Genomic DNA, 17952 nt, shown 5'->3' with positions numbered 1-17952 from the left:
AAAAAGACGACTTTCAGACCTGTAGACCCTTGTAGATATTTGTAATTAGCAACCAGTGATGGTTTTATTTTAATAAGCGTGAAATGGCAAAGTTTGTACAAACATTTTTCTTTTCCTCGTGTTTTTGAGAACAAAGACTCCCAAAGAAATACTGAGACGGGTTTTGCTAGTTTATGAAACTATAATGACCAGGAATGCTTATGTGCTTCATCATTGTAGACACTGAAATGCAGTGATGGTTGTTAATGAAAAACAAGTACCCCAAAACCTCAACGGCTGATAAGTTAAATTTAAATGTACCAGACACCCATTATAGCCATTATTCTTTTGACTAATAACGAAACACTTAACATTAAAAACCACTCAAGCACAGTTAATCAAATGCTGCATGTAAATGCTGGTATTACATGACTTAACAAGCCAGGCCTCTCTGTTTATCAGCCTTAGTAAAATAGAAAACATCTATCTCGAATAAATTCTATATCCACTAATCCCCAGAGGTGCATTAACAGAGTGTGTTATTGGTAAAATGTTTCATTCAGCCTCTTGTGCTTCACTTGTTCTCCGAGTGGGGCAATGCATTGCTCATATATAGCTCAATATATTAACACTTGAGAATAATTGCTTTTTAAAAGAAATTAAGAATTACTCATGAGGTTAGTTCTGCCCTTATAAAACCAACACCAGCTGTCTGCTGCTCTTAGATAAGGTAGTGCACATTACTTGAGTGTGGTTAGTGAGCGCCACCTAAAATCAGCTTCTCGTTGTCAGTGTACGCTCCTCACTTCTCAGTGAATCTTCAGGTAGTGGAAGTGATCCAATGTAGCACCCAGTGCCCAGCTAGCCTCCACGTTATTCACTTTCTTGGTTAGCTAAGGATGAAAAAAAAAAAAAAAAAAAAACACCAAATCACTCAAAGGATTTTTGTATTTACTGAAATAAAAAAGGTAATGGAATTTTTTGTGTAAGTGCCTCTTTTCCTTTGTTTTATTAAAAGAGAATTGACACAGACAAGTTTCTACTCAAAGTACTCCCAACTTTTTACAATTTTTTTTTTTCCAAGGAGTCCACAGATCCCTTCAAATCATCGGTTGCTTGTGTTTCCTCTGCAGTCTAAAGGCCCTCAGAGACTGGGAAGGTTATCCCGCTGACAGATATAAAAGCAACCACTGTTTTTACAACCTGCAGGTTACACTGGCTTCCTCTGTGTGTCAGAGCTGAAGGTCTTTTATCTCATTTCCACTGATGCAATACTAGTGCAGAGACACTTTTCTTTTGGTGTTACATCTGATAGCATTATATAGTGAAAGTTGGGTAAATAAGAAAATGATCAAAGCAGACAGAATCTCATTGGTCAGTTTCTTACAGCAGCCCAATCATTTTTGATGCCATTTCTGGACCCAGTAGTTTTCTTGAAAAGGTCTGGCCTATAGCTGATGCCCCAAGCAAGATTAAGCCTGCAGTTTTTACCTCTCAGCCGAAAAAGGCAGATTGAATATTGTCATCACTCTGCTGACGGGTACCACTGGCTGCAACCAGTGTTTCTTATATCCGCACTAAATCTGTCTGTGCTTCATTCTTCCTGCATGGCTGTGTGGAGGTGTTGGGTGTTAATATATGCTTTAGAATGTAAGTGCCATGAAACTATCAGAAATTAACATTATTGGCCCAGTTCCCTACTGTGGAAATGCACAGAGCCCCTCCAAAGGTTCCCAGTCCCTGGGGAGGGTTTCTGAAATGCAACTCACCCTGCAATTTCTGGTAGCACACTTATCTGCTGTTTTCAGTGTACATAGTGAATTTTCAAACATAAAAAGGTAGGATGAGATATTACCATCTCTTCTTTGACTAATGTGTCAGGGCCTCTTTGAAGAAGGCCTGTGAAAATGCTATGAAGTGTGAGGAGCTATTTTAAACCTTTTCATTTGAAACATTGCTTGTGTCTTTTGATAGGTTTCCATCTTATGATTCATCTGCAAGTTTGAACTAAACAGCTCGAAACATAAATAGCTGAATTCATAAAGCCGCGCAGCCTTGTGAAAAATTGTTGCGTTGGGTGTACTGCTTCGTTTGCATTCTTATAACCAAGGCCAGAACCCTGTTAATTTTATTATACAATGCTGCCTCACCTGCAAAACTGTGTTCTCTTTAAAGCCAAACCCATCCTTCAGTAGACAAGTGATGTAAGTCATGTCCATACACAGGAAAGGGTGGATGGGAGGGTACTTGGTCATCTTATTGCACACTAAGCAGAGAAAAGGATAAATAAGGGCTGTTAGGTGTTAGGAATAATCAGTCATCTGTATTCTGCTGTGGATGAGGGCAAGATTTCAGATAGAAATGAGCTCCATTGAGATGCACACTGTGTCTCAAGTACAGGGAGCTGCAGATCTGTCATAGTAATGATGCATTTCTTCGCCCATCTCACCCTCCTTGGCTCTCTTCTTGAAGTCTCTGACCTCCAGCATCCCTCCGTGGACCTCATCTGCAACGGAGGTGACTGAGGTCATCTTACTCACATTTAAAAATGCTACACCATTCATTACAAGAACAGGTCTACATGTACATTTCCATAATACTAGTAATAGAGCTTGTGGCCTTTCAGCTTGGACTGGCAGAGAATAGCAATTTCTTTAATACCTACACACCTATAGCTCATCAAATCCCCTGAGACAGGTGCAAGTGACTCACATTTCCCTGCCTATGTCTAGTGCTGGAATGGGTAATGACACCCTACTGGGTCTGTATAATTATATAAGGTGTGTACAAGGGGGTGTGTGTGTGTTCACTAACCGATAAGGCCCGCATCCACAGCTCTGTCAAAGTAATAGGAGAATGCATAAAAAACATTGGAGTCTTCAAGCTCGTACGGCTGATGAATAATCCCCTTCACCACCTTAAGTACTTCCTGATAACAAAGCTTGTATCCTGTGTAACCTGGAGGGGAAAGAAAAACAGAGACGGCAGAATAAAGTCAGCATCTTATGTTCATTCAAGTAATCCAAGTATGCCCTCATATTTTTGCTCATATTGCTGCTAATATTTACATTTCGTATCATGCATTTTGCTTGCATCTGGTAACAGATAAGATCTTTTGTAAAACCCAAGAAAAAAAAAAAATCAATGGACATTTTTTGAGTTCTTCCTTGCAAACCTTAGCTTTGGGTTTCATCTGCTTACAGCTTGTTATAAGTAAATGGGATCATACCATCTGGGTCCCCGCTCACTTGATAGGTTAGACCTCCAAAGCTCCATTCATCCCTGAACTTCTTTGGCAGACAGGAACTTTTAAAAACCTGCCACTCCAACCCTGTGACAGCGCAGACACCACTTGTTTAAACTCGTGACTGGTTCAACAGCTTCACACAAGGTTACCGTGGTCATAGAATGACTCAAAAAAAACTCAGGCAGTCACTAACACAATTTTCTCTGAAGCACTTCAGTGATTCATCTCAGTGTATCTCAGGGCCAGAATCATTTATAACAGAAAACTACATCTCACAAAAATATCTTTCTTTACTTTTCCTTCTCGAGATTTGGAAAATCTAAAAAAGAAACCACCTTCTTCTCAGTATCCATCAGTGACGTGCAATGATGACACTGACATGAATAATGGCAAAGAAACACATTTAGTTCATGTACAGCACAGTACCTTCTGCACCCAGAGCTCCCAGTGTGGCCAACCGTGCCGCCATCAGTCCATTTCCAAGATAGCTGCATGAAGTTGAAGAATTGTTACACACTTAGAAAACCAAGCAGAAACAGACTGTGCACGTGACAAATAAGTCATCCTCAAAAGAAGGCAAACAAGTGGTGTTTGCCTATAATACACATCCTAATGACTAAACAGATACTAGATGTTTTCCTAATTAAACACAGATCCGAGTGAAGTCACAGAGTCAGTGTCAGAACTTGAGGCTAATTTTAAATGTGAAAAAGGAAAATATGGAAATGATCTTGATGTGAAATCAAGAAGCAATTTCTTATTCATTCACACTGAATTAAAATGGACTGTATTATGTCTCGTGAAGCATACAGTCGTTTCTGAAACAGTTACCTATGAGTGTACAATTCAAATGTTGCGTTTAAGACATCAAACTTAGCAGTGTAGTCAGCAGCAGGAGCACTTTCAGTGGTTTTCTACAGTGGAATACAGAGAGCACAGAGGGTTACTATCACCAAAGGTTAGAGATCAGACAGATTTCTCTCAAGTGTTCAAACAACTGACCCTCAGTTTGGGCAGGAAAGTGATTTGCGTTGATCCTCCTCCCAGATCCAATATTCCCACTGTCTTCTTGCTTCGCGCTTTCAGGTGACCTAAAAAAAAAAAGTCACACTTTAATCCAGAAACCACAACACAAAGGACCGAATCAGTTACACCTGCGATGTTATCTTCAAAAGGCCTATTTGGCAAACATGTACAAGCCAAAGTATAAAATCGCTGGATCCTATCTGATAAAGATCAGAGCACTCCTGTAGGCAGGAAATTCATAGTCGGACACATTTAGCCTCTATTTGTGAACATGAGGTGTGATAACGCGACGGCACCTTTAGATACAAAGTTAAACCTGGATATAAAGTATGAAAAAGAGGTACAAATATTTTACTGTTTAATGCAGTGTACTTGCCTGTTAGAAAGTTCAGCGATATCCAAGCCAGGAGTCCTACATTTACAAAATTAGCACAAAAGAAAAGCAAGAAAACAGAAACCTGTCATTTCAGGTGAAAACAAAGACCATTTAAGAAACTAATTTTGCATATATAAAAGGCATGTAGTCCTATAAACGAGGCTGAAACGCTGACTAATCAATTACACAACGGCACAACAGACAATAGTATTTTTGCACCGCATAATTACCGACTCATCTTTGTGGTAATATGCCATTTCGTTTTCTTAAGTGTCATCACAAAACACTGCTGTAATCTTCAGCAATTTAGGTTCATGCCTGCAGTAAACAACGATTCTTTACAGAAACTGCACAGCACGCTAAAAGCGGGCAGACAGATCACCGATGCCACCTGCAAAACACCTCAGAGAGGACAACAGCTGCCGTGATATCTGACGGATGTGTTGCTTGTCGGGGCAGAGGGTGGGCAGACGTTACCTTCGTTTTTGCCGTTCATTATGCTGACGCCGTCGTCTGACACCAAAAAAGGAGATTCGTCAAACACGTGTTGAACCTGAGGAAAAGAGGGAGAGACGGGCGAGAGAAAGGGAGATTTAAGTGCAACTAGGAGCAAAGGAAAGCAACAGTGAGATGGCCTTAATGTTATCTAGTGTAATGGTAGCTCATCCAGAGGTGCCCTCCGCTTGAAGGGATTAATTATTTCCCTTGGGGGGGATTAATAAAGTATCATTTATCATTCAAGGTGCCCCAGGGCTATCCGTTACTATCTTATCCCCTCCACAAGAGCCTTCCACACTAATCTCCTGCTCTCTGATAACAATACTTCCCCTCCTGTCTCTGTAATACCTGCCACAGCACTTTCCTTTTCTCCCTGCTGCTTTGTTGGATAATAGGTTGTGGGTTTTTTTTTTTTTTTTCACGATGGTGTCAGACATTGTAGCGCCAAACAACTCCCATATGATAAAGAACTGCACTCTACACAATGCTTGTATTGTGTAATTGCCATCTCAGGCCTCTCAATAAGGTCTCAGTACGAGACAGTGCACTCTTACCTGGTCCAGAAGAGCCTGAGCTTTCTGTGCGGGCAGCAGCCGAAGTCCAGCCGTGGCTCTGAGGACCAAAGGAGTTCTCTTCCACTCCACACGAGGCACCGTCCTCTTGGCTACCTTTAACAGCATCCTCACTGTTTGTCCAGCCTTTTAAACAGAAACAACAATCACCGCAGAGCAGCCGAAAAGTCTACTGAGTGACTGCTGAGAGCTGAGATGACACTTAGTGTTATGTCAGCTGGGCCTGACTTGTTTGTCATTTTGCATTTCTCACTTTCATTTCTGGCAGCAGGAATGTCTGAATGAGTGCACCCTCCAACTCAATGCAACTGATCAGAGGAAACGCTGAACTCACCGTTTCAGGGACGTCGACATATGCCGACAAGCCAGGCTTTATGGAATGAAACATCTCATTGTCCAACATGGGGAGCTGCTCTGAAAGACACAAGAGCCACCCACGTCACATATAGAACCTCTTAAATTAATTTAGGGAGGTATAAATCTGCTTAGTGTACATATAGCCATGTTTAAGATGAGACAATGACTTAAATATGACCAAATAGGATTATTACTGAAATTAGCTACGCACCTTGAAGTGAGCATTTATGGATTTAAAAGAACTGCAAGTATAGATATTCACTTCAGTTCACCTGAAGCGTGCTACTTAAGCTGCACAGCACTTCAGTTTTTTTTTGTACAGCACCAGAGGTCTCCCTGCTACTCTTTACATTGTGAGAAAAACTCTTAGAATATTTATGCTAGGCTTTCTGCAGGCAGCCTGCATTCATTACATGTCACTGTTTCTGTATTAAGCACATAACGCCGCTAACCTAAGGAAATAAGTAAATATAGGGAAGAGAACAGGCTTAAAGAGACACCTCTGGCCTGTATTACCTGAGTCGCTCTGGATGAAGGTGTAGACATGAATGCGTGTCCCCGTGCTCCCTGCATCAAACATCACCGCGTAGAAGATGCGGCTGTGGTTCGCCGGCCGACTGAGACTGGGAAGGATCCAGGAGAAATCCAGGAAAGAGTTCCCGAGTTGGGCTTGGCTCAGCCCTGTGACAGTGAGCAGGGCCAGGAGGAGAAGCGGCACGGCAGGCTTCATCTTCATTCTGGAGGATGAAAAACAAACAGAGCTTAAATTGTTTTGAAGTGCTCCAGAACTGCTCCTGGCTAGTACTGGGAGATGTTAAATTACAGCGTGACAAGCTACAGAGTGGTAGGAAGCAATTAAGTGATTTACACCTACTGTGTTTGACCACACCCCATCATACCTTTCAACCAACCCCAGAGATAATATATCTCAACTTCCTTACCTGCTTAGTCAACTCCAGCAGAACATTTAAGAAACATAAAAATTTCACCCTGTTGAACTTAAATTGGTTGACTTTGATCTTGATGTTCAATCGATACATGCCTGGCAACTGGAGCAAGTCTCAACATCTTTTTACAGAAGTGCACAATTATGAAACCTTAAAAACTCAAGTCAAGTGCTCCTATTAGAAACATTGCTGAGACAATGTCGCAATGATTGCAAAGACATTTAACAGATATTTAACATCAGAAATGTTCTTCTTCTAAATGCAAATTTCACTTTTTAATTTCAGCGATTGTACATGTGCTATGATTTGGAGCAAGTTACCAAAATGAACACAGTAAAAAGAAATGCTCGTCTGTGAGTCTTTCAAAAAAACAGGGTGAGGCAATTTTTATTTGTAGTCTCAATATCTGCTCTGAACATGGGGGGAAAAAAAATCAGACCAATCTGCATAGATTAAACATCACAACCAGTGTGCTTGCAAATTTGGTGTAATCATTTGCAATCACAACTTGGTTTTTGATGTTACACTTCAATGGGAATAAAGGCTAAAAAATAATCCAAAACTCATTTTTGTTTTAAAGTTGCCCTGAAATTGTGATAAAAAATAAAACAGGAAAGACAAACGTATAGAATGTTATATGCAATTTCAGATTGTAAGAGAAGCATGCAAATGAATGTGTGTGTGTCTGTCTGTCTACTGGCATTTTCCCATATGATCATATTTAAGAGTTACAGAGAATGATCCGAATAAGAGGAAATATCCAATGAATGGCAGTTCTCCGGACAAAAATGTCAGAGAATTGCCAAACTGCTTGGAGCTGATAGGAAGGCAACAGTCAACTCAAATGCCCACTCGTTACAACTCATCAAACCTTCAAGCAGACGGGCAACAGCAGGAGAAGACCACACCAGATGCCACTCCTGTCAGTCAAGAGCGGAAAACTGAAGCAACATCTCACACAGACTCACCAAGAATCAGACATGAAACAACCAAAGAATGGTGTGGGGGCACCTTTGCACCAAACCGGCATCATTTAAACACCACAGCCTACCTTAGTATTGTCACTGACGAAACCCACCCCTTTGTGACCACAGTGTACTCATCTGGTTTCTTGAACATGCCAAGACAGTGAGTTCCCTGTACTCAAACGGCTTTCACACTCACCAGACTTCAATTTAATAAAGCACATTTAGGATGTGGTGGAACAGGAACCGCAACAGTGGGATGATGTCATGTCAATATGGACAAACATCTATTAGGAATGTTTCCTGCACCTTGATGAATCCACGCCATGAAGAATTAAGGCAGATCTAAAGACAAAAGGGGAGTCCAATCCGGTACTAGTAAGTGAAGTGGCCGGTGTTCACCGGTAAGTGTATATAGTCCATATTAATATTTACTGGCTTGCTACACACAGCACATCAGTGTTTCAAGAAATCAAATTCAGTTTGGAAGGGTATCAATTAGGCTGGTTAAGCTAGCAAACAAAAGTAATAACGTGCATGTGTGATGGCCGCTAATGTTTTAAATAGCCTGCATTAACATTTACTGTCTTTCGTTTGAACATGTAGCGATAAGGTTATCCCAACTTTCCAGTTTTCTTATCTTACTTGTTAACACTACCCTGCGTACGACTGATAACTGAAGTTGGGCTGAAAGTTAACAGCGCTGACTCTTATTTAACATCCCTGTTGTATTAGTTTTCGCCAGCTATCGGATAACTCGCATGACTTAAGTGTTGCAGAAAGCTAGCCAGTGAAGTTTGAGAACAAGCTAATGCCAAGCAGACGGCACTGCGGAGTCATAAAATAATATTAAAACTTGAACAGGGAATTCTTAAAAGAAAAAACACATGACAGCTAATTACACCACAGAGAATTAGCAGCTGCCCTAATTATGCCTTACTAAACGCGAAAACACCACAGAGGCTCACCATGATGTCCGGCTAGCAGCACGCTGCTCACAGCTGACTCCCAGTGACGTCAGCGGCAGTGTTTTTGGTCTCGTGCTGAGCTCGCATAACACACTGGTGTCAAGAACAATAAACAGCTTGTTTGCTCAGTCCTGTGAATGGGAGGACGCCCGGTGCTTAATTTTGTGCTTGTGGAAGCATCCTCTCTAATGGTAACCTTTGACAGGGATTCAAAACAACAGGATCGCTTTGAGTGGCAAAATTACTGCAAGTTCAAAGTTGCAACCTGCTTTTCATCTTCGGAGCTCATTATTAGTATTATTATTATCATTATATGAATACATGAACAAAAACGGAATTATTTCAACAGAAATCACACCACAACTGAGTCCTGTTATAGTGGCTTTATTCAGTCAAGTAGCCACACTAACTGCAGCACAGTTTCATACTATAAATGCCATCGTAATGGTTAATAAAGAATATATTTGACATGAAATATATTTAACCCATGACCAATACTATGACAGTACAGTATAAAACTGTGAACTTTAATTTGACACGCACACTAATCTCCACATTGGACAGCGTACAGCAGGGTACACTGATCATGTAAAAAAGCAAGTGCTGCAACCATTATGTCAGTTTCACTGAAGTGAGGAACTGTCTGTGTCCATGTTCTCATGTAGGCTTTTGCCTATTCACATATTGAACCGATGAAGCTAATGAAACACACAGGGGATAACAGTGGAAGACATTTGCTGTAACTACTCAGCGTCAGAATCGCTGATCTTTGTGCTTTCACGGCACTCAACGGATCATGAAAAAGGACTAGCCACTATGAAGTCATGATCCCACTGCTCTGTACAGGAAGTGAGGAGAAAAATGGGTAAAAAAAAAAACAACGCAATAAACCAATGTACAGATTCACAGCATCACTGATTAAGTCCATTTTTTATCTTCACTTCTAAAGATGTAAATTGTGACCGGTATTTGTTTTAACTTTGTAAATCCTGACATTCGTTTTCTTTGCTGCCCAGTCACTAAGTAATCATCCTCAGTATGAACATTTGACCAATCAAAAGATATCGTAACCACTTCCAATCCCTCGTTGGGCTTCTTAAGGCATGTAAGAAGTCTCTGAAGGTTAGATGCACTGTCAGTTTAGCTTAGCGTCCCATGGTTGGCATTGTGACAGCCGGGCTTGTCAGAGTGGCATCCTCAGCCTTCCACTGCGACGTAATAGTCTTGATCTGAGTGTAGAATTGGATGCCCTAGTGGTAAAGTGATAACAGATATGTCAGTGAGCTATCTAGCACATGACAAAGTGTCTGCATTGTGCTCTTTCAATACTTCAGTGGAGGGAACAGCAATGATCTGAGGGGATAATAAACTACTTCTGCTATTTACCTGCTTGCCATAGAAGTTGGTATCTCCCCTGAATGAACCTCTGGAGCCAGTGAAGGAGAACATGGGGAGTGGGACGGGGATGGGCACATTCACACCAATCTATAAAAACGCATGTGTGGATTATGAAAACACAAATCTATTGCAGGCTAGAAATACAACAATGATTAAAGTATAATTTGTTTAATTTGGCCAGCTTACAAAGGGAGTAAGGCCTGGTGTTTAAAATCCAAGATCAACATACAGTTTCAATAAAAACAGACCCGTGAATATACATTTAAGGAGCCTATCAGCACCACTGGACCAGCATTCAATTATCAGCCAGTCCAAAAATGAACTACAACTTGGCTCCTGCTGCACTAATCCACACATTTGGGATTCGTCCATGTTTTAATGCATTGGCAGGTAATATATGACATAGTTTCAGCTGGCAGTGTAAAACCAGCTTCACTCCAATAAAAACATTCCCACTTCACATGTCTGCTTTACTTTTTCAGAAATAAAGCGCCTCCCACGCAAACCCGCTTACTCATCCAAGGCTCAAACAGGTGACTCACCGTGGCCTGAAATACCACAAAGGTGGCCGGTTAACACGCTTGTTTGAAACTATATCTTCAGCAAACAAAGAGCTTCATGTTTTAAAGTCTCTCACCTGGCCGACGTCCACCTCGTGTGTGTATTTGCGAGCTGTGGCTCCATTGGTGGTAAAGATGGCCGTGCCGTTACCGTAAGGGTTTCGGTTGATTAAAGAAATGGCTTCGTCCAGGCTGTCGGCCTCCAGGACAACAAGGACCGGTCCAAAGATCTCTTCTTTGTAACATTTCATGTTGGGCTGAAAAGAACAGCAGAGGGAAAACGATCAGGACTTCAAACTCTACAAAGGAATTCTTAACAGAACAAAGCACGAGCAGGTTTGTGTCGGGGAAGAAAGGTGAAAAACTGCTTTAAATGCATTTCACAGCACTTACAGCTTCTTTCTATTTTAAGGTCAGCTTTGTGTGACACTCAACACTTATAACCAGAAACCAGAACGGATCGGGGGGGACTCTCATGCTGAGAGGGCTGCTTGTTGAAGATTCAAACTTTCAGGCTTACGAATAAAAGCATTTTTAAATCTACTTTTAAAGCCAAAAATCTGAATTTTCACTGAGGTCTGTTCTAACGATGTGCTCAGCAGGAGGGGAAAATCAAAATCTGTGGTCACATTCAAGGAGATGAGGACTGATTTTGTTTCATTTCCAACAACCCTAATCAAAGACACTGAACTGATTGAAGTGATCATTTATTTTTGCCTCAGATAATTACAGCACCTACCAAAAACAAAAGAAAGTTATTACATTAAAACATTCTAGACAGTTTAGTTTAACATTACTTTAATAGCATCTGACCCAAATTAAAAGTTCTCAGCTCACCATAACACCAGCTAAGATGGTAGGTCCTACAAAGTTTCCATTTTCATATCCTTTGACTTTAACATTTCTCCCGTCCAGCAGCAGCTTGGCACCTTCATCAACCCCACTCTGGATCAGAGACTCTACCCTGGCTTTGGCTTCTGGGGTGATCAAGGGACCCACATCTGCCCCAGGCTGATCACCTAAAACACACATTTTGACGTGTAAGAAAAACGGCAGTATGCATGCCAACTGACGTAATTTATTTATTTATTTTTCATGGCGATACGGTTACACAACAAGTTACCTGAGTTTACGCGGAGTGATTTAGAGCGCTGCACCAGCTCTGGGAGCCATTCACGAGACTCCCCAACAAAAATAGCAGTGGAGAGAGCCATGCAGCGCTGGCCAGCTGCTCCAAAAGCAGCGCCCACTAGCTGGTTGATGGTGTTCTCTTTGTTGGCATCAGGCATCACCACACCATGGTTCTTGGCACCCTAAATGCAATATGTAGGACACAAAATCTGTATGATTTCACTCCAAAAGAGTGCAGAACATCAAACAGAGACATAAGAGCGCTAATCACATATGCTACAAATCCCAGTGACTGACAGCAGAGGATTTAATCACTCACTGTCTTGGTAACAGCAACAGGAAATAGACCACTACCCATTTTCATTCATATTAGTAATAACAATTTTTACAAATAGTCTAAAAAAAATAAATGAATAAATGAAAACTAAGTTCCATCAGGATTTCCCAGACACGGACTTACTATAGGTGAGATCTGGCAGGTATGTTTCCCAGCTCAAGACCAACATACCTGCAATCCACGCGACTATTTCTTTATTTTTGCAAATAATTGTTCATTTTTCTTCCCAGATGGCACAACAGACTTACTATTAGGTGCGCTTTTTGCTCTTATTTTGCTGCTGTTGTGTCAGTCAAGGACTTGATTCACAGGCGTCGCTCTACATACTCAAGCGCCACTCTAACCAGCACAAGAAGCTGGTTTGTATCTTGTTACACCAAAGTCACCCAGCTTCAGAGCAGGACAAGGACTACAGCTGCCAGCTGCTGTCCAAAGCAATTAAGAGTTGGACTTCAACCAAGGACAAAGACCTGACAGGAGAGGCAGCTGATTCTTGCCCCATTATTTACTGTCACCATGTGCCATCTAAATACTGCCAGTGTAAGAAGAGCATATTCGGTCTGTGAATACCATGTTGGACTGCACTCTCTTGCCATTCTTTGAGCCCCGCTCGTAGATGTACTCTCCAGCCTGGTTGGAGCCCACAAAACTGATGGCTTTGATGGCCGGGTGGTCACAGATGAAGTTTACCGCTGCACAAACAAGGAAAAAAGTCAATATTTTCTGTTCTTCTGTGTCACACCCTCAGGGCACAATATACGAGCACTGATACGGAGATTCAAATTCTCCTGCTTCAACAATGCCTGTAGATTACTTACAGATATAGGCTGCACAGTTTATGGAAATATCTTATCTACATATTGCCAGAAGGGTATATGATTAATGTTTGACTCATCCTTGGACCTTTCTCTATTGTTTATGACACACACAGACTGTGAGCTCCTCAATGAGCAGGGAATTACGCACTCACCTGCATGCTGTCCGTGGATTATGTTGAGTGTACCATCTGGTGCTCCGGCATCCTGGAGCATTTTGGCCAAAAGCATGGTGCAGCCTGGGACTCGTTCAGAGGGCTTCATCAGGTAGGTGTTGCCGCACACCATCCCGACAGGGAACATCCACAGAGGAATCATGGCGGGGAAGTTGAAAGGGGCGATGCCGGCACACACTCCGATGGGCAGGCGGTAGGTGTAGGTGTCCATGTCCTTGGTGATGGAGGGTAAGGTTTCCCCCAGCATGAGGGATGTAATGCTGCAGGCGTGTTCAACCACCTCTGAGGAATGAGCAAGAAAAGGATTTAGGAAGTCAGCCAATAACAAAGTGCCTAGATAAGCAATCTGAAATAACACACACACAGTTAACTGATGAGTCCATTATTGAAATTTACACATTTGCCTCTTAAGATTAAAAAAAGAAAAGCCTGCCAGCTCCATTTCCCATGAAAAAACTGTAATAAAACTTGTAAGTATTTCAAGCACCTTTAGCCCCGGTACTTGCAGCGCACCTGCACATGTAGCCTGTCTTTCAGCTGATAATAGAAAAGTTAGCCTGCCAGAATAATTTAGGCACCCTGAAACTGGGATCAACACCAAGAACAAAAAAAAAAAGAAAGAAAAAAAATTACTTGGTAGCTGCGTGTTGTAATAAACAAAAATTAATTCCTTCGTCTGCAACCGCACACAGCCCTTAATTTCCAAACATGATTCCTGTTGATGCAAGGCTGCCAGAATGAACGAGTGCACCTCAGCAAGGGAAGCTGCATAATTATCTTTAAATAGAGTGCAGCTAAAAGCATAGTGTGAAAAGTGTTTTACAGAAGACAGGAACACACTTTAACATCAGGAGTTATTATTGTACTGCTGCAAAAGCATTGCAGCCTTTTTCTTCTTGGAACTAAAGCCTTATTAAAAGCGGTTAAAGCCTCTAATATGGCCCAACTATTACTACTGTCCACTTTTAAATTAAAGCTCAATGTCCCTTTTTGCATAGAGTGTTGACTGTTGAATAAACTGCTTCACTTGAGGAATTTGATCTTATCTATATCTACAGCAGGACTAATCTAATCAGGACGCCAAAGACTAAAAGGAAGACTAAAAGTCGAGTCAATGCGTTACTTACGCAGTCCTCTAAATACGTCTCCCTCTGCATCAGCCAGAGTTTTGCCCTGTTCCAAAGTGATGATCTTAGCCAGCTCTTTCTGAAATGTTAGAAGAAGAATTTAGAGAGAATTATTTCAACAAAATCAATAAATTATTTTGGCATATATGTGACCCATCTCCCTACAATGTTGTCCTTGATGAGCTGTTGGTAGCGGAGGAAGATCTGCTGCCGGCTGAGGATGGAGGTCTCGGACCAGGAGCGAAAGGCTCTGGAGCAGGAGTCCACAGCTGCCAGCATCTCCTCCTGTGTAGCTTTAGGAACACGTCCCACCACTTCATTAGTGGCCTGCAGAACAGGACACGGTCCATAAAGACAATCAGACAAGCAAACTGAGAGCAGGGGAAGTCATTATTTGCATGTGCATAATTTCATTAATATTAATAACAAAAAACATTTATTTTTATCCTTATGCGGTGGAAGTAGATGAATATCTTTTCATGCTACAATTGCTCATCGCTGTTTTGCAAGAGGCTAGTATCTGACAAGCTATGCCCTAGGCTCGTCTCTTGGAGGATATAAAACATGACGGGTTGTGTAGACTGGGCTCAGATTTCTGTCGTTTTACATATTAGGCAATTAAAATTTGACAAATCAGGACTTATTTATTCCATTCAATATTCACAAGTTACTACAACAAATTTTACACTGTATACTTGCAGCCAGATCGCATTACTCCAGCCTCTGTGCAGGTTGGGCACAGTTCATCTATGAATACTTACAGGGTTGTGGATGTCAAGCCACTCAGACGTGTTGGACTCGAAAAACTTGCCATCGATGAACAGCTTGGTGGTGGGCTAGAAGATCAAAGAAGCATATGATTCAATCTGGATGCATCAGTCGCCATCGCATCCATTCATCACCGCAACATATGCAGTTATTTTCCAAGGCATTTTGCTCTACTTCACTTTGCATGCACTCAGCTGTGTTACAGGTTCATTTTGAATTGTTTAATTTAAGTTTGCCTCAGACATTTCCAAGCAAAGCTGTACATCTTCCATGCTACATTACCCGTGTTCCAATCCCATTCCTCCTCCTAACTCAAGATAGATTTTTAGTATACAGTGCGTATGCACTGGAAAAGTCAGGGTCTATATCCATTAGCACTGCAGCAGTCGACTGACAGAAAAATAGACAGCTTCAGTTTGAGCAAAAAAAAAGAAAAAATAACACCGGGAATCTATTAAACTTTAACATATATAAAATGTGCAAGAGTCCTGAGCCACTTTCCTTTATATTTTGCTACCGAAGAGACATATTTATTTATTTATTCATTTTATTGGATTTTTTTAGAATAGTCTTGAGAAATAGTTCTCCAGGCTTTTTGAAACTCTTACAAAGTTTTTCTTTATACACTGGCTACAGTCCAGTCGTTCCAGAAGAATGTTACACGTAGCCTGTTACAAAAACACATAATTTGTTCCCACTTCTGTAGTTGAGTCAATGAAAAACTGCTAAAAACTGGCATCAAATAGTATTTTTGTACCTACAAGGTGATTCTTAAAGAGCCATTAGCCCAAAACGTCTCATATCTTGGCATGTTGTGCACTGTTCCCTTGAAAAAATTAGAGGAAACTCAACAACTGAAAGACAAAAGAATAAGTGGCAGGCCTAAACATTATCTACAGCAGTAGATGAACAGTATCTGAAAGTCATGTCCTTAAGAAACAGGAAAAGTACCATCAGGGTTTGTTCCACTATTCAACACTGGAAAGCTTTGGATTGGCAAAAGCTTAATTTTTCAGCATGACAATGATCCCATATACACTGCCAATATAGTAAAAGTTAGAAAGGTTAGGAAGAAAAAGCCCGCAAACACACACCTACACACAATGGAACACCATCAGTCATGGACTGGCTTCCCTAGAGCCCGGCCTCAGCATTATTGAAGCAGTGTGGGATTGTCTTGACAGAGAACAGAATAAAAGGTAGCCAACATTCAAAGAAGAGCTTTGATGTCGTTCAAGAAGCCTAGAGAACTATTCATGAAGACTACTTAAAGAAATTACAAGAAAGCTGCCTAAGAGAGTTCAGGCTGTGTTAAAGAATAAAGGTGATCAAATATTGACCTCCATGTACACCGAGCCAACCACTCTCCTGAAGTGATATATTGTTAATGATGACTTGCAACACAATGCTCCTTGCTGCAAAATACATTTAAAAGTAATTATAACTTCCCTCTCTGCAGTTTTTCCACTTTGCATTTTCATCTATGGGACTGCATCCTTTAACGGGCCATTTGACATTGATGTCTTAAAAGCTAATATTCAAAGCTGCAGTGCAAACAACTGTAAAAATTGATGTCTCTGGCTGGATGTGATGGATATACTTTTGACTGAGATTTCAAACACTAGCCAAAAAAATATTGAAAACATGCACAATAAACATAATCAAAGAAATTAATGTTGTAATGAGCAAAGAAATTGCCTCTTTTGAGGTTTTGGTGGAAGGCTTCGGAATTTAGTCTGACATCCTGTGCTTTCTTAGCCAAGACTCACTTCGAAGTGATAAATAAAATCATTTAGAAATTATGCTAATTCAAAAACTTAACCAATATACACACACACATATATGTTTTTCCAATAACGCAAATATTACTCTGTTATAAACAAATGTCATGCTGTAACACAATCTGACAAAAGTAAACAAGCATACTCTTCTGACAATCAGAAGAGACGGCCCTTAGCGCATAACACGGCACCACTACTAAGCTATAAAAGGTCCTGAGTGATGGCTCTTACCACTGAGGAGGATGAGTAGCACATACGACCCAGCTGGAGGGGGGCCTGTGAGAAATGACATATCAGACCATTATTTAGAGCTTTTAAATCACTGTCTGTGCAAGGTCTCAAGAGGCACGTCTGAATGATCCACTGACGTATCATATCTGTCCACGTGATGTAAATAAAGCCTGTTGTTAGCTAACCAATCACTTAATATATTGTCATGTACTTGCAAAAAGGAGGAGTGGACTGTGTACAACGTGTGACTTTGCTAGCTAACAGCGCAGGTTGTTAGCCGAGTTTGGTGCATAAACACTGAACCAAACAAACAGTTGTATATTGCACGTTCATTATCTTACTCTACCTTCTTATTTAAAAGGGATCGGAGAATTGCCGCCATTGTGGAGAGTGCAGTGCTTTTTTTCCTGCTCCGAAGCCCTTCGACCGACCCAGGAGACGTTGGAGTGCAAAGAGAACTTGAGCTTGAGAAAGGTTCCAGAGGGCAGAGCGGTGAATACGAAGCTGCGCTTTTCGCCGAGCTACAACCTGTCCCTGGTGTGGATGTGAACGAGGAGAACCAATGCGGATAATGTGTGGATCAACGAAAACTGCGCGCGCAACCATTCGTTGATTCCTTTCAGTGTGGGCGGGATATACTTAACTTAAAAGCCAATCGTTCTGCGCGGTATACCAGCCACCCTAAATGACGAG

General features: G+C 41.3%; 2 protein-coding genes across 3 annotated transcripts; both read right to left on the bottom strand.

The window, feature by feature from the left end:
* Nucleotides 1–34: 34 nt before the first annotated feature.
* On the bottom strand, nt 35–9101 carry entpd5b (ectonucleoside triphosphate diphosphohydrolase 5b). Of its 2 annotated transcripts, XM_005724968.1 has the most exons (15): nt 8936–9101; nt 8167–8312; nt 6572–6792; nt 6033–6112; nt 5681–5824; nt 5106–5181; nt 4629–4664; nt 4229–4317; nt 4058–4140; nt 3653–3714; nt 3209–3310; nt 2794–2937; nt 2429–2485; nt 2130–2245; nt 35–872 (listed from the first exon to the last, which is right to left on the bottom strand). In XM_005724968.1, exons 3-15 carry the CDS (start codon nt 6789–6791, stop codon nt 789–791), a joined length of 1293 nt encoding a protein of 430 aa, XP_005725025.1. In that variant the 5' UTR covers nt 6792; nt 8167–8312; nt 8936–9101; the 3' UTR covers nt 35–788. The 2 variants fall into 2 exon arrangements, with proteins under 2 accessions (XP_005725025.1, XP_005725024.1); XM_005724967.1 differs by lacking the exon at nt 8167–8312.
* Nucleotides 9102–9303: 202 nt separating this feature from the next.
* LOC102203499 (methylmalonate-semialdehyde dehydrogenase [acylating], mitochondrial-like) lies at nt 9304–17812 on the bottom strand. The gene is made up of 12 exons (XM_005724959.1): nt 17606–17812; nt 17260–17304; nt 15241–15315; nt 14645–14806; nt 14480–14558; nt 13332–13634; nt 12932–13053; nt 12017–12206; nt 11731–11912; nt 10971–11150; nt 10322–10420; nt 9304–10185 (listed from the first exon to the last, which is right to left on the bottom strand). The coding sequence occupies exons 1-12, from the start codon at nt 17639–17641 to the stop codon at nt 10081–10083; spliced, it is 1578 nt and encodes a 525-aa protein (XP_005725016.1). The 5' UTR covers nt 17642–17812; the 3' UTR covers nt 9304–10080.
* Between the last annotated feature and the right edge of the window lie 140 nt (nt 17813–17952).

This window comes from Pundamilia nyererei, unplaced genomic scaffold (genome assembly GCF_000239375.1).
Source record: "Pundamilia nyererei isolate P.nyererei 1_Seehausen unplaced genomic scaffold, PunNye1.0 scaffold00013, whole genome shotgun sequence".
Lineage (NCBI taxonomy): Eukaryota > Metazoa > Chordata > Actinopteri > Cichliformes > Cichlidae > Pundamilia > Pundamilia nyererei.
The sequence above is the reverse complement of the archived record's forward strand: the minus strand, read 5'-3'. Positions and strand labels throughout refer to the sequence as shown.